Raw genomic sequence first — 21,498 nt, 5'->3', positions numbered from 1 at the left:
GAAGAAAATTAGAACACGTCTACCTCATCTGACCCAACTTTGTCTCACCACGAACAGCGCAAACTGAGAGGTGTAACTCACTAGTATGTCCAGATGAATTGTATTCTGGTGTAATCTGATTACAGTCACCTCCCCTGAGAAGTGAGAAGTATTTGTGACAAATAAGAATGCACAGTAACAAGAGAGTAACACGATGCACATTGATGCAATGATAAAAAAACAGAACTTTATTGTATCAGTACAAAAGCATTTCCCCTTAACCTACATACAAACACATCAACAGGCATAGACGAACACAACAATTGTAACATAGATTAATAGGTTAATATGGTTATGTACATAAAAGATGATTTTCATTTGTTAACACATATCAGATGTTTTGCTTCTGATAAGATTTAGTTCATATAAAGGGTAAATGATCAAGTTCGCTGGTGAAATATCACAGTAATTGTCAGTTTGTTTGTTTTTTAAAAAAAATGCTGGTTAGGACTTTTACAGGACAAAAAGTGTTTATAAAAAAGACAGAAGCTTTAATATAGCTGCTTTCAGATGGCAGTGGTAAAGTGAAGAATGCTGTGGGAAGGATTTGGCTTCACTACCATCTGTCAGCTCTAAATAACAGAGTCGATGTTGATGTACAATATTCCGCTTAAGCAGATGTTTCATGACAGATTTTTAGGTTTGAAGTTTGAAATTTTAATTTCCCAATTTCCTGACTATTTTCCCTGAATTCAAATATTTACAATGAAAGGTTCTGGACTGGAAAAAAAGCACAGGAATTGGTTCTGTCTAAATACATCTAAGTCTATAACATTATATATAAATCTACATTGGTATAAAGCATACAATACTGCTCAAACTGGAGTGTTAAAGACACTGAGATCCAAACGGTCATCATTTTAAAGAATTAATGTAATTCTGTGCTTCTTAAGTTGTGTTTCTCTCCCAAACACTTAGACACAATCGTTCCTCTACAATATAATACAATCACATGATCAGAGACAGAGAGTGGCCTATTTTCTCAAACACACAGCTATCTTGGGAGACATCCCAACAGCTGTAAAAATGGCTTGGAAAAAAAGCACTTGCGGCTGGAAGGAAAAACTCTGGTGTGTGTCAGTATTTACAGAATGTGCATGTGTTGAAGTGTGTGTCAGAACACACTCAGTGCATTTCTTTGTTAGCGTTTTTGGAGTTTTCATTGGAGGTGACGTTAGTGAGTCGGACATTCTCCTCCTCTGCGCTCTTCTGGTCGCGTATTTCACCCTCCACATGGAAGCCGACCATTAACTGGTAGATCATCACACCGATGATGGTGCCGAGGAATGGGGCGAAAATGGGCACCAGGAACCAGCCTCTTCTAGCCCTGAGAAGTGACAAAAAAAAACTTTATTATACAGAATTTGTCTTAATTTTGTCCCATAACAGTTCACATAGCACCAACAAAAATTGATTTTTAAACCAGCTGAAATCATTGTTTAATGTAAATTATAACGCACAAAACTTTTAAACTATTTTAAAATTAAGAAAGATTATATTTAAATCTCTGTTTCAGAACCTAGATTAAATTTAATTATATTGTACCAAAACCAATTCAACCTGTGATCCAGTAGTAACTTTAAACTTACACATGAGCAGATTTAATTTTTAAAATGGCTGTCTTTTAGAGGATGGATTGACCAAAATAATCAAGTTTCTTGAATAAAGTTAAGGAAGAGTCAGCCCAACTGAGTTTTATGACAAGTTTCTTCTTTCTTCACTTCAGCTGATTTTTCATTCAATAGGTTTTGTTCAAGAAGGGTGAACTAGAGCTTCTCTACCAAACTATCATGAGTAGGCGAGGCTAAGTTTTTAGTGAACTGGCAAACAATGTAGTGATTGGTTACATTTTTAGCTGGTTAGTAAATATATATTTCTTAGGTCCTAAGAACTAATCTTAGATTATAATAATCTTTGTTGCTGCGATCCAGTCATAGAGATAGACAATTCATGGGGAAAATCTGTGTACTTACGTGAAAACTTCAACTCCCCAGCCAGCCATAGCAGTGAAAAGACGTGGCCCAAGGTCTCTGGCAGGGTTGACAGCATAGCCGGAGTTGAAGCCCATAGACAGTCCAATGACCAAAACCACAAATCCCACAGTGAAAGCCTCCAGTCCCTGGGGGATGGGGTTGTTGTATGGATCCACAATAGCCAGAATGCAAACTATCAGCGCTGCTGTGCCAATGATCTGTGTCGGAGAGAGGGTCGTGAAAAGAAATCGTGAGTTGGATACCTTAGTTGTATCATCTGTATTTGTAAAATTAAAGTTTAGTGTATGATAGCTGTTTCCATGTGTCAAAAGAATACCTGATCAAAGAAGCCATTGACGATGGTGAGATGTTTTCCAGGGTAGGTAGCAAAGATGCCTGCTGTGGCCCTCTCTCCAGTCACATTGAAACATCCAGGATGGTCCCACAGGGCATCTAAATGAACACAGACAACATATTTATTTAGACTGGTTGTTTAAATGACCCACTGTATACACGTTGGACAACATGTGGAGTCATCCCTTACCGTAGTACATGCCAAAAATGACTGCAGCACCGAAAAAGGCACCAATTGTCTGAAAAAGGAAGTACATGGGGAACTTTCTCCAGCGCTCTCTTCCAAGCAGGCACAGGGCAAAGGTCACTGCAGGGTTCAGATGGCCACCTGCAAATGTACATAGTGACAGTATGTGAACACAGTGCAACAACATTACCTAAATCCAGACTCCAGATTCATCATTATAAGGTGCAAAGCAGGTTAGATCAAGATCCTGAACACTGACTGTGTCTGGGAAATGTTATTGTAATGCTCAGACAGTGTTTATTCCCAAGCACCCAAAACCAAATGAGTCAATAAAAGATCTGATCGGACAATCTAATCTTTAATAAGACTTTGTTTACCTGATACCTGGCCACAAACCAGGATGCCTAGGGTTGCAGCAAAGCCGAAGGCAAAGTTGACGGTGAGGAACATGCCATGGGAACCGCCGCTCAATACTAGCTGTGCCACAGCACCGCAGCCAAACATCTGGAGACAGAGCAGAAAAGCAAGTTTACGCCGGGTGCCAACAAGCGCTTGTGAACATAACAGCTTATCCGTAATAACGTGTGCTTCTGCTGAAAAGACAGCAAATGCAGATTTTCCACCTGAAGAAGTCCTGAGATGCAGCCTGGGAAGCAGACAAATCTGCCAAGCTCATGTTTTCATTTGTTCCGGCAGATTCACATTTTACACATTACACACAGATTTTGATATTGCAAATGGCAAGCTACCAGATTCCAAAGTCTAGAAAAATATTCATGGGGTGGCATAGAGACTTTAAGATGCAGCAAAAGTTACAATCACACATGCCAATATTTGCATGAAAAAGCCCCCAAGTGAAGCTACTTTAATCAAAAATATAACATATTGTGACCCACAAGTAAAGCATTGAATAGAAGTATCTGAAAGTGGCAGTAAAAATCAATAAATTGTTTTATTTCTTCAGATATTTTTCTAAATACGTTTTTTATCTTTTATTGTACATAAGCACATCACTTATCCTAAAATGTGTCCAGAACAGATAATTAAATTCTATTCGTAGTGTCATCTCTTGATGCATTCAGTTGCACTCCACAGTTTCTTGTAAATTTCAGAATAGTTTGTCACCCCTGCCAGCAAAATGTTTTGCACTCCAGACACCAACCATGTTTAGTAGTGTTATATCATTAAAAAAAAAAAGCCAAATACTGTAAATTTAGTGCTTCATCAGTCAATCAAGGTCAACCCAAAGGGTGAAATGAGGCTGTGTGATCATTATCAGTGAAACCAGTAAAACAAAGAGCCATTAAATGAGCTTTACTCGGAATTAAATGGGCTCTATTGTGTTCATAATGGCACACAGGAGTACTGTATGGACAGAAAGGTCACTGTGTTGACCTCGTCTGGGGGAAAACTGTCGCTGTGACTGTCCAGCAGATTTATCTGGGCAGGATGAAATGAAGTTCAGTTTCCACTTTGAATGAGGGAAAAATCCTGTCAAAAGAAGAAGGATTTAAAGAGTGTGGTGACTTTAGATGAAGCAGCACTCCTGCCAAACAGGTGCCACTCTGTTTATTCTGCACACTGTTCGAGTGTGTGTGAGTGTGTGGGTATATCCCCATGTCCTCTTTGTATGTGTTGGGAAAAAAAGAAATATGTGTGGTCCGTGCTGATGCTGCTGCTCTGCAAGCCCCCTGATGAGGATGCTTTTCAGTCTGACCACAGGACTCTGATGTTGAGGTTAGCTTGAGGGAAGCACACTCAGAGGGACTGGCGCCTGAGGGGAGTTCATCATCACTGGGCACAGTCTAAACTCTTTTCCACCCCTGACCGGGCCAGCCATCACTGGAAAAATACTTCATAAATCAGCCCCATGTTAAAATTGTGCTTAGCTGTTTTGTTTTCTGTTTCTCCCTGATGTTGTGCCATGACAGGCTTGTGTGATGTGACAATAAAACTTTTCACTTCACAGAGCTTTTCTTAATGTCATTGGCATCGGATTGCAAATGATGGGCCATTAGCTTGCGAATGCCAACTTCCTAGATCACATTTCACCAGAAAGGTCTCTTTTAAATCCCACACTGAATTCTGGGAGCAGTGAGTAATATTCTGAACTCTGAAGTGCTGAAGATGAATTCCAGCACCTTGCTAGAATAATGTGGTAGTTAGTTAACAGCACCGCAACACTTCCTCAGCCAACATTCAATCGGCTGATTCAGCTGGTCATGCATCCGTGCAGCTACTCCCAGCTTTTAACGCAGTCGGAGAGCTTATAAAATCCACAGCAGCCTGCTGAAACGCACATTTGGCAATTGTGTAGGAGCTGAAGGCAAAGAATCTGCTGGCCTGGAACCAGCTTCTAAATCACAACCTGTGTCATCTTTTGAAATGCAGGATGAAGATCCATAGAAGTAACCCCCTACGGGTATTCTGCAGGTCAAAGCTGGGACCAGTGGTTTGAAGTGGAAAAGCAGTACCCCTTTTTCAGAGTGCAATGAGGGGTTAACAAAACAGTTACAGTGAGATGACCAAAGACATTTTCTGCCTATAGGTCCTCTTCAAAGAAGGACATCTTTTCAAAGCCCCTTTATATGAGTGCTGAGGCATCCAAACATGCTATATTGACATCCGCCTGTGGCCAAAACACTCTATGATTCACATTTTTTGAAAAACCTTCAAAAGCCTTTTTCTTTTTCTTTTTTTTTAATGGCCCCATGCTAGTGACAGTGATATAGCAAGAATGCCTGGGGGGAATTTCTTCAAATTTGGTACAAACATCCACTCGGACACAAGGATGAACTAATTCGATTTTTGGGGTCAAAGGTCATTGCTACATCACAAAGCACATTTTATCCATAACGCAAGAATTCACACCATAATTATGACAAAATTTCACACAAACGTCTAAGTTGATACTAGCAGTGCTGGAGAGTAATTACCTACATGTAACTATTTACATTTAATTAAATCTGAAAATAAATGTGATTGTAATGTGTTACAGTTACTGAGAAAAAATATGTAATTAAATAACCGTTACTACTGAATGCACTCTTCTAGATTTAAATGTCTTCAGCATGAACTGAATCCAGAAATATCCTGTATGAGCTTAACAAGGAGGAGCTTGTGACACTTTGCCAAGAACGCCATAATCAATACCCGCAAACAGGTACACACACGCCTACACACACCCTCCTCGCACATGTTACCTATCTGTCCAAGTCACACTAGTAATTGATTACCAACGAAGCAGCTTGTTTTGTTGAACTTGTCACAAGTAGAAACATGTATTGACAGGCTTATATCTAGAGAGAGGACTGTCAACAAAACACGGGAGAGAGACTTCTGGGATCTCTGATAGAGGAAGTTAAGTTATGTCAACCATGTCTGTGATATCATGTGGCACCTATTGTTCTGCCACTGACCTTCCCAGGACTGCCTTTGACATGTGTCACCTATTGAAGGGCTGCACCACACCTTTCTGTACATCACGGCACACTGCTAACTAACATGACTAACAGCAATTTTTAAATATTTTCTGTCGTCTGCTCTTGTGTAAAAGTTCTGTCTTTACATTTTACTTATTTTCATATCACACTAACTAACTTTAATTTTTTTCCCCTATTGACTTCGATTACCCAACAGAATAAAATGTTCTCTTCAGTAAAAGGTAGCTTGCCTCTACGCCTTCATAACTGGATTTTAGGGATTAATATAATGAAACACTAAATTCATCACAGCGTCACTGTTTTAAACTACTTACAGAAGCCTTTAAGTTGCCCACTAAGCTGGTTGTTGCTCTAGTATTTCAAGTATTAACTGTAAAAGTCATTTTATCCTATGTGGAGAATTTGCTGGCAAGGCAGGTGAGAAAAATGCTTCATATGGAAGAGTAACCTATTACAGCTGTAAGGGTGTTTATTTAGTTAAGTCTGGATCTACTGTATTCTACTCAATGAACAAAAGTAGTGTCTGTTTCTCCTCCTGATCAGTGTTCTGGTGTTCATTTCATCTTGAAACAGTTTTTATGACAAAGTTGGATGAAGAGCTACTATTCAATCTTGTATTGTACTATTCCATTCAATTTTGTTGGAACGCTATGGAAGAGGATTAGAGGCACAAGAAAAAAATATTTGACTTAGAGTTACACGAGAAAACTGTATTTGAATTTGGAGTTTTAAGTCAGACTTTGAAGATTAAAATCAGAATTATGACTTAATGCTCAAAACACAAATAAATTTTTCACCTTTTCCCCAAATCCTTTTCTGTAGAATACACACTAACATAAGTAGTTACAAGGGCTGGGTTTGGGTATTCAGTACCTTTAAGGTATCGATTAAGGGTGATTCAAGATCCCTCCACTTCATATTGGGATCCCGCATCACCCTGTCTGGGTTTTAATTTGCACATTATCCCTTACTTAACAGTGCAACATGTTGTTTAATGCCTGTGATACTGAGTTACTATTACTGGCATCAACATGTTCTTATGGAAATGAAGCCACTGCATGGTTTTTAAAGTACCTCAATAAAAACACACATGAGAGAACACACACACCTAACCCACTGCAAGGCAGTAATAGGATGTTGTGAGGTTTTGGATCCTGGATCCCATGTCACAGCAAATATTGATGTGCAATCCTAAATACGGTTTTGTCCACAGAGCATGCAGTCCTGAAGAACCTGTTGAGGAACGTGTTTGTTCTGACCTCAAGTTTGCCAATGTAACTAACTTACACACTAGAGTAATAACCTGCTTTGTCCAATACAGAGAGTGTCACTTTTGCTCCCTTTGAAGTCTGTGTATGGTTTATGTATTGCAGTTTCTGTTGCAATCACTCATCACTCTTCAAACATGGTGATATAAGAACAATATAATATAAATCCTGCCATATGGAGAGTATTTGATCATATTGCAACATCAAAAGAAAACAGAACAACTGAAGGTACTTAAAGAAAAGAAAATACTCTGAGAGGGACAGAGTTCAACTGCTGTCAGCATGGCATATTTCAAAGCATCAACTCTGTCATTTTAAAACTTAGCACCTTTTCATTGTAAAAAAAATCGATTTCAGTATGAGATTATGTGATGTAAATTGCAGTTATGCTTTACTTGTGCACACACACTTTCTCTCACACACAAGCACACTTACCACAAGTATGAGGGTGCCAAGACACTCTGCCAGGGCCTGACGGAGCAGCAGGTTACGGATCTGGAAGAACCGGGCCAGTTTGTCCAAGTACACCTTCTGTCTGCCCATGTTTTCTTGCTAGAGGCTGATGAGACTGTGAGAAGACAGGCGCAGCTGGTAGATGCTGTAGGTTGTCCTGAGTGGCTGTGAGGCTGGGAGGACCGGGCTCCTCTTATAGAGCCAAGATAGGCTTGGACTGGGCTGGTGCCAAGTCTGAGCCGGCCCCACCCTCTACACCACGCCTCCCTGCTCGTCCCGGTGTGAATCATGCTCTGATTTTCTCACTAGAACGCACTCCTCCTTTCTCTCTCACTGTCACTCTCTGTTACACACACACACACACACACACACACACACACACACACACACACACACACACACACACACACACACACACTTTACATTTCTATACCTGTGTGCTGATTTATTGACCTCTTTCACTACATACCTGCAACCCAACACTTCAGCCTCCTCAACACATGCCTACCCATGTTTTTAAAAGTTCAGATTTTAATTTTGTATCTACAAGTTTGGATTTAGAAATATGTTCTGAAGCAGTTCCGTACTTGTGATATTTATGAATGGACCCTAAGACCAAGCAGGAACAGAAAAACAGTAAAGTCAAGTAAGCAGGGGTGGAAGTAACTAATTACAAACACTCAAATTACTGTAATTAAATATTTTTTTTTTCTACTACTTTTCTTTCTACTTTTACTCATATGCATTACAAGATGTAATCCACTTAGTTACTTTTAAAATCATAGTTGAGTACTGAGAATAATTTGAATTAATATCCAGATCTTTTATCTGCATTTTTGTAGCTAATAAGGTGGTCTGATCACAGACGGACCAATGAAAACTTGATGAATAATTCCCGTTAAGAATTTAACCAATTCATATTTAATCCACACTCAGGACAGTAATTTTTACCTCACTTGATATTGTTTTGTCTGGTGGAGCCTTTTGCTTAATAAGGAGAACTAAACTGACACTTAAAATAAGAAAAAGATTACAGAAAAAATTGAAAATGAGGAAATAAACATGTTTTCTATCTTATAAATTATTAATAATTTATCGATTGTTTCGACTATTGGTTAAAGAAAATGCATGTTACGTGACCACATTGTCTGTGTGGTGCTGTGCCCAGGTTCCCCCACCCCCCCTACAGGTTGCAGTGATTGGCATCAGGTGCAACTGCTCTGCAATCAGGACCTGGTGCTTAAAAACCTGGAGAGTGCAGCCAGTCAGGGCCAGTGGGCCATTCAGCGGGCTACAGTCTGCTAGTCTGTAGACTAATCCTGCAGCAGCAGCAGGTTAGACTACCCATGGCAGTTGACAAGTGCTTTGCTAGTGCTCTCAGCTAGTGATGTCACTTGTCTTTGTGTTTCATGTGCTTTGTTTACCTCCATGGTTGGTGAGGGCACTTGTTTGGGCATCCTCATGTGCTTTGCTAGTCCTGCCAGCTAGCAAAGGCACTTGTTGTTTTCTGTGCTTGTGTTCTTGTTAGCCTCCCTGGCTAGCATGGACACTTGTTGTCTTTTGTGTGTGTATGTGTGTGTGTGTGTGTGTGTGTGTGTGTGTGTGTGTGTGTGTGTGTGTGTGTTGTTGTTGTTGTTTAATTTAGTAGGTTAAGTTAACCCTTATGTTAATTTAATTTGACACACTTTGTTAATAAAAGAACCTTTTGTTTACATCATTTTGTCTCAGTGTTCCTTCCTTCCTTTTTCTCCCAGTTAAATTTATTTAATGTTACACCCCTCATCCCCTAGCCCAACTTGGGGGTCATAACAATGCACATTTGCAACCCCAGTTTGGAGAGGTGACAGTGACATCAGCGGTTAAAAGTAACGAATACTCTGAGCAGTTTGTGCAACAAATACTTTGTACTTTAACTTAAATATATTTCTAACACCAGTACTTTTACTTGTAACAGTAGTATTTCAGCAACATAACAGTACCTGAACTTAAATACAGATTTTCAGTACTCTTTCCACCACTGCAAGTCAGTGAGTAAAGTTTATTTGCATCACACCTTTCACAGATACAAAATCACAGTGTGCTTTACATCCGTGAAAAATGGACTATTAAGAAATAATATAAGAAGCTAATGAAGTTGAAAAATAGCACATGGCTGACTGTTAAAAACACAGCAACAGCAAACAACTGGGGACAGAGTCACAAAAACAAAATACCAAGCACAGAAAAGGAAAAAAAAACAATAAAAGCAGTAAATAGGATTGAGCTGCAATTTAGCCATGCTAATCAAAAGCCTGCCTGAATAAAAATGTTTTCCACTGCTTCATAAAACAGTCGAAGGCTCACAGTGGCATGTCAAGTCAAGTCAGTTTTCTTTGTATTGCACCAAATCATAATAGTTGTCTAATGAGAGATTTCACATTGAGCAGGTCTAGACCGTACTCTTCATAATTTTATTCACAGAGACTGAACAGCTTCCACTATGAGCAAGCATTAAGGCTCTGTTGTAATAGTGGGCAGCCATTCACCAGGACCATAAAGAGACAGAGAGCGGGGTGGGGTGGGGAGTGGACAATAAGTTTCACAAGTTTTGCATAAAAAGCTTACTGACGATGCCTCATCTTTCTCCCTCAGAACTGAATTAAGGAAAGGCAACTTTATAATAAGTCTTTGTCTGAATTTGTATCTTGAACTTTTGATTAGATGCAATTTAAAGCTGTACTGTCGCCTGCTCACTATGGTAATAGAGAGTTTACACTGATGTCACCGTTTGTTCAGTAACCCAGAAGCCAACTTTTAAATGTCTAAACTATAGAAAAGTTCAGGAGGACTTACACAGTGAAGGACTTGGTCAGCAGAAAAAGGCGAGATGTTTTGAGAGGTGGTGAAGATCTGTTCGTCTTGGAGTGACTACCAGACAGTTCTGCTGTCTATTTCCAACCCCAGCATCATGAACTTTTTGTCAAGCTCATACACAGCTGTCAGCTGTCAGCTCAGCAACAACACATACAAGCCAAGGTAGGTGATCGACTGATCTTTACATTTTAGAGATCTAAGTTACTATCTGAGACTTAAAAGATTTTGAGTCCAGTAATCTACTAAAACAATTCTCTTCAACCAGTTTCATGAGCAACTGGTTTATTTTACATATATATATATATATATATATATATATATATATATATATATATATATATATATGTATATATATATATATATATTTATATATATGTATATATACATACAGTACAGGCCAAAAGTTTGGACACACCTTCTCATTCAATGCGTTTTCTTTATTTTCATGACTATTTACATTGTAGATTCCCACTGAAGGCATCAAAACTACTAAAACTATTAAATTATATATATATATATATATATATATATATATATATATATATATTTATATATATATATATATATATTTTTCTTATTGTTTGTTTATTTATTTACAGAGAGAAGGCAGATATCTCCACTGCTGATATCTGCAAAACACTGCAACTCATTTCAAAACAATGTAGATGGAGAAATAGCACTGCAGGCCAGGGGAAAAGTAAGTGTGAAGCCTTTTGTAAACAAACATAAAAATAAACATTTTTATATCGTGATAATTTGAAATAAATTAATCTGAAAAGTTCTCACAGACCCCCTGGTGCCATTGACTCACTGTCTTAAATTACCCCCTTTGAAAGATGCCAAATGTCCCCAATCTGGACATTCCAGACCCTTATGAAGACATTTTGCTCCTCATGAGAGTAGAAGAATGACACACACACACACACACACACACACACACACACACACACACACACACACACACACACGCATAGCTGTAATGCATACCTGTTCACAGCCCTTACTGGTTCATTCCCACCCGTTCACACACATCTCTCTCTTTTCCCTTTCTGTCCCTCACCTCATTTTCGCTGACCTGTTCTTTTGTCCCCCGTCTGAAACTTCATCACCGCATATTATACCTTCTTTGTCTGGTTTCAATAGAGGTGTGAGAACATTTCCAGTTTTTAAAGCCCCACAGCCATGCCTCTATCAGTAGGAATCAGTGTACCATTTCTTTTACTCTGTTTGGACTTCTTTTGTTCAGTTTGGGCTTTGCCTGTTTTGTTGTGACAGTGGAGAACATTATCAACTTGGATCACCTGAGCATTAAACTATAGAACATTTTGTGCACATATCAGTATAGTTTACTGTCTTGTAGAGAACTTAAACAGTCTTTGCACATTTTACATTTAAAGTGATGCAGCCATCTTTAAAAAAAAACGAGGGCCTGAGTCAGAGTAAATGCATCCGTTTAGTGAAAATATTCCACTTCACTGGAATTCATAATGTATCTCAATGTGAACATAATTATAACTATGGCTCAGCAAATGATATGTGATGTGTTTCGTCACTGAAGAGCCCTGAGGCGATCTGAGTCATGTCAGTCACAGCGCCGGCGTCAAACCTACATGCGTCATGAATGTTGCGCAACTGTTTCAATGCAGCCTCCTTGGAGACAGAAAAGACAGACAATGATAGCAAAGTTTATAGAAAAACAAGCGTGTGGTTTTCCAAGGAGGTTCGTCAGAATTTGGGTAAAATTACTGTGCAATCCAAGCGCTGTCACAAGTGAAAATAATTAGGTGAAACAGGTACTTGTGAGTTTAATGGGAAGTATTAACCAACAGGGGGGCGAGGGTGATATGTTGCCCCCTGAGGCTGCTGAGAGTTAAAGGTCAGTGATGGCAGGTAGTCTATGGAAAATATCCTTTGTTTACAAAACCATTATTCATGCACAGTTATAATGGATTGTTGTCGGCTTTGGGAGTAAATGATAACATATAACAGGATTATGTAATCTGGATTCAAAAAAAGGTAATTGTAGTCCATTACAGTTACAGAAAATACATACAGACATACAGAAAAACACATTTGGTAATAATGGGGACTATTAGAAGGATTACAATTCTAACTGAAAAATGATATGCCAATTCATTGTCACAGCCTCTAGTGAAAACAATCCTTCAGTGGGTGGAAATTTTGCCATTTTTTGTCTTTAAATCAATCAATACATTGTGCACAACAGAGGAAGGAAAGCTGGACAAACTAATAAACCTATCAATAAACATAAATCACCCAGAGCAGCAATGATTAATCTGTAATCGACTATTAAATTAATCTGCATTAGAATTCAGTTAATCATTTTTTAATTAAAAAAGCACAAATTCAAGTACAAAGTACAAAATTAACACTCCTCTGACATTAAACTGATTTTTTTTTTTAATTGTGGACAAAGCAGGACATTTGATTACTGCCTACCTTTTTTAACAGGTAATTAGCAACTGAACATATCAGAACACATTAAAGTCTCCCTCCCAACCCCACAGTAAATACAATTAAAAGAAGGTGAAAATACCTAAAATAGTAATTAGAAGAAATTCATTGGAAGATAAACACTGTAAAATACAAAATGGAATAAAATGAAATTGTCCTTGACTTCAGAGAGCTGTGGACTAAAAAAACACCTGCCAGTTGAGTTTAGCAATAAGTCCAAGACTTGCTCCTGGCAGGAGTGACTTTTGAGTTCTTCAGAGATTAAAGTGCATTAAGTGCAAATTTTAACACTCAGTCACAGGTGTATGAAAAGAGAAAGTTTTTCCAGCTGGATCGTTTCCATTCTGAAGGCCTGAATTTATTTGATAGTTGTTATAGCAACATATTTCTTGTACACATTTTAAACTGACCATCTACAAAGATTGATTTAGGAGAGGGCTTTCATATATCTGCACTGTTTCTGTGTGTCGGATTTAGTTTTATCTCCTCAAGCTTCCAGAAGGGAAGACCAGAGGAGCCGCATTTTTGGGCCACATGGTTTTAAACAGCTTTTCCTGGAATAGTTTGGCTCAGAAAAGGGACAGTGAATGGAAATGGGAATAGAATGGTGGTACCCACAAACATTATGGGATAGCTGCAAAACCTACATGATTTTTTTTTGTTCATTTTCTGCAATAACAAGTCCTAACAATCAAGCTTTGCTGTTTGATATGTAAATTTTTTTCACGAGCCCGAGTCCTTAGGAAATGGCACTGTCTCACTGTCACTTTTAATGTGTGTTATTGATGGCCATGTGTCTACCAGATGTGCCTCCAGCAGGAGTGCCAGTGTGGCAGTTGTTTTCCATCAGGTGCTGGAAGATAGGACAGGCGCAGCCAAGTGAAGGAAGATTGATACCTGACAGACAGGTAAGCACAGGCTGGCACACTGCCTCAGGATGGATTATATAATATATATACACTGAAGTCAAAGCATTAAAATTTAGCAGAGCAGGAAAATCTCCAGTTAGTTTCAAAACTCTCATTTTTTCAATTTCTGGTAAAAAGAAAAAAAGGTTAAAAAAAAAAAACTAACTAGTGACCTTTAAAGGTACCTTGGTCCTCTGTAAAACAGTTTTAGAGCTTGCTTATAGAGCAGTGAGGCTCACATGAAAACTCTGTGTGTGGCAAGAGAACCCGATTATATCAGCCCAGACTGTGTGAAACGGGTATCCACAGTCATGTCAGGTCATGTCAGGTCATTGACTAATGCCTGGTTTACTGCCATCAGATTGCAGTTGCATGTATTCAGTGGTTACCTGTTACCTACATGCCAGCCGGCTTCCCGACAAAGTCTTTGGTAATTGTGTAGTCACCCCAGAAGTTGTTTACATAACTTCACAAAGACACAGTATTTACTCAAACCAGTCAGTGTTTTGTGACAGATGATTGTGTGATATGTCATTTATGCATATTATCACTTTGAAAAGTGAGTTTTGGGTATAAATCATAACTGTCTTTGGCCAGGTTGCACCAACAACCGTTAATTTAGTCTAAGGTTAGGTCTAACCAGAGTTTAGCAAAACTGTTGAGTGAATCCAGATTTAAAATTAAGCAGAGCTCTGTTGCACAATTAGGATAAAAATCAATCTCAGTTTAGTAAATCCAAGTTGAATGATGTGAACCAAAGTTATTATTCAATATGGAAATGATTGCTTACACAAATTAAAATAAATAAATGCTGCTGGGACCTAGTAATTATAAAAGAGGGGAAAAGCAATAACTTTCACCTTTTTATCATGCTCTGTATTCCTTAACAAAACATTACAATGTTTGTAAGTTAAAAAAAATGTTAACAAAATGTTATATTGCTTGCTTGCTAGCTAAAAAGTTAAAAAAAAAAAAAAAAAAACAACAAAACAACAAAAAACATGTCATATTGTTTGCTCAACAGGTAGAAACTTAACAAAATGCTATATTGTTTGCTAGCCAGCTAAAAGTTAGTTGGCGTAGTCATCAGAAGAAAGAAAACACACATCATAACACTAAACTAGTTGAGTCTGTCCAATAACTTTCTTCTGTTTTCCTCAGTCCATTTCAAAAAGGCAGCTATTTAAAAAAAAAGAGTTTTGATGCCACAGAACAGACTGATTGAGATTTGAAGACAGGTTCAAATGTAATCTTTCTTAGCTTTAATCTAGTTTAAAAGTTTGATGCAATATAATATAAAGTTAAAAATGCTGATTTAATTGTGTTCAAAAATGAATCCCTGTTAGTGCAACACAGCCTCTATGTGTTGTACTGGTTGTCATGAACAGCTCATGGTTCAGACAAAAACGGAGAACATAAATAAAGAATTATCATAAGAAAATCAGTGAAATCAGGTGTGTGCCTGGATGAATGCAAAGATTTGGTGTGTGTAGAAAACAAAGAAACCAAAACAAAGAGTCCTGGGTGAGAGAGTTTTTTTTTCTTACTGATGGACTCTACTCAACCAAACAAGGCAGGCAGAGGAGACACACAGGAAGGGTCATCACACACACACACATACACACATACACACACACATACACACATACACACAGCATACAAAAACAAAACAACCCCTGACAGAGGACCCCATCAGGCCATTACCTCAGTATTATGAATATACTGTGGAATACATTTAACTTGTGTTGTGTTACCCTGAACACATTTGCATTCTGTCTACTAACAATAAACCATTGCAACACCAAAGTCTTCAGGCGTTTTGTGATACTAAACTTTTTAAAATTCAATACCAATCCCTTTTGTCAGTTTTATCAACACTGATAATGATACTGATCATTTCCTGAATGGATGTTTCATTGTTAGAGAATAAAAAGATCATTACACAAATCAAGACACATTCCAGCTGAAAATATGTTTACTAAAAAAGCAAATATAAGAACAATCACGTAAAAATGTTTGTGCTAGTAAGTGTAGAAAATAGTGTTTTTTACAGTGTTACATTTTTGGCTACTTGCTTTTAAGTGCGCATTCCATATGCAACCATATCCATCATGCCTACTTCGCTTATCCTGAGACCGTTTGGAGCGATGCTTGTGTACATTCTCAGAAATTTATGTTACGTGTACATGAACGCATGATAAAAGCAAATATATCTCTGGCCTTACATTTCCATATGTTGACAGTTTTCTTTTAAATGGAGAAAATCAACACATTCAGCTAAAAACTACAAGCTCTAAGTTTCATTTTGATATATTTTTGTCTTGCTAGCTGCTGCACATGACACCTGTGACTCTCCTATGTGAGTTTCCCTGAGTGAACAGTCAGCCCTCAAAACACGGCCTGCTCTGTCCTGACTTGGTGGACCGATTGCAGAATATTGTGATTACGTGTATAATAATGTGAAGTAAATGAAATGACTAGTTAGTAACATTAAAATCCTATGTTGCAGGCAGAACGGGCATTTTTTTTGTGTGTGTTAATCCAAAATGACACATGTCAATTTGAAGAAACTCATGCACAGACACGACAGTGACGACGCTGACTTTTTTTCCCCAGAATAATATCAAGCAAAAATAACTGTTTCTGGCACATCGTTTGTGCTTTCCTGAGAAATGCATTTGGATTCTGGCATGATGCTTCCAGCTAAATCCAAACTTAGCTGGCAAGTTAAGCAAATTTAACATAACAGTGATGTGAGGTCTTGATATCACTGCAAAATGCACAACTGATCTGTTTGCAGGATCATGTATTCAGAGGTAATTTGCTCTCGGCATGCCAGCCAACTTCCTGACAAAGTCATTAGTAATTGTGAAGTCACCCCAGAAGCTGTTTACACACTTCACAAAGGCCCAGTGTTCGTTTTAATCCAGACAGTGGTTTGTGATGGACGCTTGTGCAATACATTGTACAGTCACTTTGTTGATCATCACTTTGTGGAGATCAGATAATATGATTTATAACATGCTCTATTGTTGTACCTGTACATGCTTCATAAAACCTGTGTTGTCTGGTACATTTCCACTTTCTACACTTTCTCTATAATTATGCCGGGCTGTAATCAAAACAACATGCTCCTCTCTCAACAGCTGCAGACGCACAAACACATATACTTCCTATGACACAGCTGGATGTGTCACCTTGTCCGTTAAGAATTTTTATATGTGGTATTGTTTACTGTGTTGAGCAATTCATCCTCAACAATACTGATGTGTGCCAGTTGATGATGAAGTTCTCACTCTGTGTGACAAATATACTGTAGACTATCAAATAGATCATCCAATTGATGGACATAGATTTTTCTCAATATACTCAATATAGAGCGTACCATCTGTAATTGCCTTTTTAGTATTTTAAAGCTACTCCAAGGAGTCTTGGACTGGTTTACGTAACAGTCTCAGCTTATTAGTGGTGCCTCCATGTGAACTGCAGAAATTAACAAGACCATCCGTCAGGAAATCGTTTTTTTCTCTATAGTTATTCTTGATGCTTGATGGCAGGTCGGATTCTTCTTGAAATCAGATAAAGCAAGCATGTGTTTACATTGTCCCGGGAAAAGTTACAGTGAAGAGAACAACTCATTCCAAAAAAAGCTGGGATTTTGTGTAAATAAAGCAGAATGCAATATTTTGGATCTATAAACAATTAAATACAGTACACAGAAAAGATAATTTGTGTTCAAAATTGATTAACTTTATTGTTTTGTGTAAACATACTCTCATTCTGAGTTTGATGCCTGCAGCGCTTTTCAAAAAAGTTAGGAGGGGAAAGTTGTGGAGTGCTCAAAAAACACCTGATTGGAATATTTCACAGGTAAATTGGTTAACAGGTAATAATATCATTACTGGATATAAAAGGCCATCCTCCAAAGGCTCAGTCATTCACAAGCATGATTGACTTTATGAACACATGAATGTTTCTAAACGTGCAGTTGCAAGAGATTTAGGGATTTCACCATCTGTAATCCATAACACTGAAAAATTCAGAGAATCCAGAGAAATATCTGCACATAAGGGCAAGACCAAAAACCAACACTGAATGCATGTGACCTTGGGCGCCTCAGGCGGCAGAGAATGAAAACCTAAGATAATTCTGACATGATAAGATATAACTTCATGGGCTCAGGAACACTTTGGAAAACCTTTGTCAATCAACACAGTTCATTGCTGCATCTAGAAATGCAAGTTAAGACTCGCAGAAACGCTGCTGACTTCTCAGGGTCCCAAGCTCCTTGGAGATGAGGAATTGGGAAATTCTGCTGTGGTCTGATTAGTCCACATTTCAGATACTTTTTGGAAATCATGGATGTTGTGTTCATCAAGCAGAAGAGGAAAAGGCCCGTCCAGATTGTTACTAGTGCAAAGTTCAAAAGCCAGCATCCGTGATGATATCAGGGTGTTAGTGCCCACGGCATCATGGCCACCTGTCACATCTGTGTAGGCATCATTAATGCTAAAAAGTAGATACAGGTTTTAGAGCGACATATGCTGCCATGCAGACAGCATCTTTTTCAGAGACGTTCTTGCTTATTCCAGCAAGACAATGTCAACCCCCATTCTGCACGTTACAGCAGCGTGGCTTTGTTGTAAAAGAGTTGAGGTACTAGACCTGTCTCCCACTGAAAATGTGTGGTGCAAAACACAACAACACAGACCGCAGACTGCTGAGCACCTGAAGTCATTTATCAAGTGAGAATGGGAATGAATTTTGCTTTCAAAGCTTCACCAATTAGTGTCCTGAGTTCCCAAACATTTACTGGGTGTTGTTAAAAGAAAAGGTAATGTATCACAGTGCTCCTCTCCCAGCTTTTTTGGAACATGTTGCAGGCATCTAATGTATTTGTACTGCTTTTATTTGAATAGGTTGAAAAGTATTTGCAAATAATTTGTTTGTATATACACAGCATCCCAACTTTTTTTGGAGTTGAGGTTATACATTACATAGATTTATTTCTGATGTTATGTATTGTGGTTATTACAGTGGAAAAACTATTTCTTTTGTTTACAAGAAATGCCAAAATCAACTAAATATGACAGATCCCTGTCGTAGTTCCAAGTAAGGAAGTCTCTTCTTTACTTTGAACAAACTTTCACACCAAATTTAAATTGTATATAAACAAATTCTGCACTTAAATATACACTCAAAACAGCATCTACCATCTTGCATTTCACCTTATCCAGACTTTCCACGACTAGATTACATTTAAGACTATGCAGTTCAGAACATAATATTACAGTGACAAGTATTCCGTCACTCTTCAGCTGTTTTATACCTGTGCTAATCACAACCTTCACCTGCATCTCAGATTTTATTGCCCTCTCAGTGACAGGTGGAAGGAGTTCACCTGAAATCTTAGACGAACCTTCCTGAGAGTGAGAGAGACATTGTCACGCAACACGCAGCTCTCAAACACTTTAAAACCTTCAACTACCTTCAAGAAAACTGAGGATTTCCATCTACATCCACGTTTTTACAGATTATCTTTCACTTATCAAATGCATTTCCACTTACTTACTACAAAAGGACCAATAAATAAAAGCATGAATGTTCCATTTTTTATTGGCCACACAAACTCGCCATTTACACATGGGAAGTACTCAGGAAAAAACACATTGTTGCATCACCTGCCTGTTGATCATCATTCGTGTTTTGAAAGCTCACATCTGCCTCGTGTTGTCAGACAAAGACAAGTACAGACAAACGCAACACAAAGTTACAGTCTACCAAACTGAAATTCCAAACAGTTTGACGTCTTGGTGAATCATGTGTGTGTCAGTTCTCAGAGTTGCACGTAGTAATCGTAGTAATGGTTTTTTGTTTTTTTTTCACACCAATTTCAGCTTTTATATACATTTTCAGGGGCTGTATTGCTTTTTCAATTACGAATAAAGACTACTATATTTTCCTTTTTACAATTTGGCACATGCTGCAAAAACAGTCCCCTAAAGTTCAGAATCAAAAACACCAAAGAGCTGTGAGGTGGACAATCATATAAGTACTTTCAGGTCCCAAAAAAAAAAAATAAATTAAATTAAATTAAATTAAATTAAATTAAATTAAATGACTGCCTTGGAGTCGTATGCGTTTGACAGCTAGCCAAGCTGCAGTATATAGGATTACAGGGGACTGATGGAGAGATTCAAGTGTTTTTGCAGAACACTGGGCTTCATGCAAGAACTACTTGCACAAACAAATTTGTTCTTAAGTGGTGTGTACAAGTGATGTAGGAGAACTTGTCGCATTCACCAGTTTTCTCATATTTTATTTTTATTTTAGTTCATAAACATGTTGACATTATCTTGTTTGACTACATTTCAAATTATAATGTAATTATGAATTTACATATAAAGCCCATCATCATTCATTTCATGATGCATTGTTGCCTACTGTCAGGTGTATTGGCTGTATATCTTCAATGGCAGGTTTATGATGTCGTAGAAAAGACCCCCAAAAGCTAATCGACTCAGCCTTGGATCCAAATGGACATTCATTTTAATAAGTTCTTAAGATTATGAAATGCACGGACAGAAAACCCCAAACCATAATGCTTCCAGTCATGGCTGTTGCTGCCTGGCACAGAGGCATAGAAAATAATTTAAAAAAATGGACAAAACCAAACTTGCCGACCTTGAGACCTCAGAAATAGGGAGGCTTTTGAGTTTCAGAGACTTTGTTTCCATTTGGTGACTTTTAAAAAATGAAAGTGCCAAAATAAGCACACTGCGACAACATTATGTCAAATATGTTTATTTAATTTTATTATTTTACTTTTAATTCTTAAAAAAGAACACAAAATAAGCTGAGCCTCTGGCGTGAACTTTCTGAAAGTTTCTGATATAACAGTCATTAGTTTACTTTCATACATTTATTTTTTGCCCTGCCTCTAAAAGAAAATTGACATAGCAGGCTTTACAAAAAATGTGCCCATTTAGATTAAAAGTTTCCTTGAGAAATGTGACTTTTTCTTTCTAGAGAATTCTAGGAGTTATAGACGCTATACAGTGTCAGAGGGGTAAAAGAGTGTTTAAATTTGTCATGAATCTGGAGAATTATAGAAGAATATTGACCCGGGGAGGAAATAGGAAAAACAGGAGTCTTCTTGGGAAATCTGGATGGTTGGACACCGTCTTCAGGAAGGGACAGATCAGGCTGTTTCTTCTTTGTGCAGCAGGCTCGTCCAGATCTGATGAGGCCAGCAGACTTAACAAGCTGGTAAGGAAGGCCAGCTCTGTGGTCAGGCTGGAACTGGACCGCCTGGAGGCCGCGGTGGAGAGAACGATGAATTTCCACAGTGTCTGACACACTTGGGACACTCACACCACTCTCCCTCTGCATTGTCTCACCGTTTCTTTGTTTTATATTTTGGTAGAGGCTATATTATACTATACTATATATTTTTGTACTATTTTATTACATTTCACATATTTTTTAACCCATACTTTTTATATGGAAAAAATATCACATTATATATCATTCATTCACTCAATT

General features: G+C 38.1%; 1 protein-coding gene across 1 annotated transcript; it reads right to left on the bottom strand.

The window, feature by feature from the left end:
* Positions 1-204: 204 nt before the first annotated feature.
* On the bottom strand, positions 205-7,896 carry LOC146320694 (aquaporin-3-like). The gene is made up of 6 exons (XM_084729044.1): positions 7,700-7,896; positions 2,931-3,057; positions 2,557-2,694; positions 2,350-2,465; positions 2,013-2,230; positions 205-1,366 (listed from the first exon to the last, which is right to left on the bottom strand). Exons 1-6 carry the CDS (start codon positions 7,805-7,807, stop codon positions 1,165-1,167), a joined length of 909 nt encoding a protein of 302 aa, XP_084585170.1. The 5' UTR covers positions 7,808-7,896; the 3' UTR covers positions 205-1,164.
* Between the last annotated feature and the right edge of the window lie 13,602 nt (positions 7,897-21,498).

Source organism: Lutjanus erythropterus, chromosome 10 (assembly GCF_056507025.1).
Source record: "Lutjanus erythropterus isolate fLutEry1 chromosome 10, fLutEry1.hap2, whole genome shotgun sequence".
Classification (NCBI taxonomy): Eukaryota; Metazoa; Chordata; class Actinopteri; order Lutjaniformes; family Lutjanidae; genus Lutjanus; species Lutjanus erythropterus.
Note: the sequence above shows the minus strand (reverse complement) of the source record. Positions and strands in the feature narration are given on the sequence as shown.

Excerpts from the sequence above, each read along its gene's own strand:
- LOC146320694 (XM_084729044.1), bottom strand. The coding sequence starts at position 7,807 with ATGGGCAGACAGAAGGTGTACTTGGACAAACTGGCCCGGTTCTTCCAG. Across the intron at positions 2,466-2,556 it reads CATTTTTGGCATGTACTACG|ATGCCCTGTGGGACCATCCT; the intron begins GTAAGGGATGAC and ends GTGTTCATTTAG. Across the intron at positions 1,367-2,012 it reads TGGGGAGTTGAAGTTTTCAC|GGCTAGAAGAGGCTGGTTCC; the intron begins GTAAGTACACAG and ends GTCACTTCTCAG.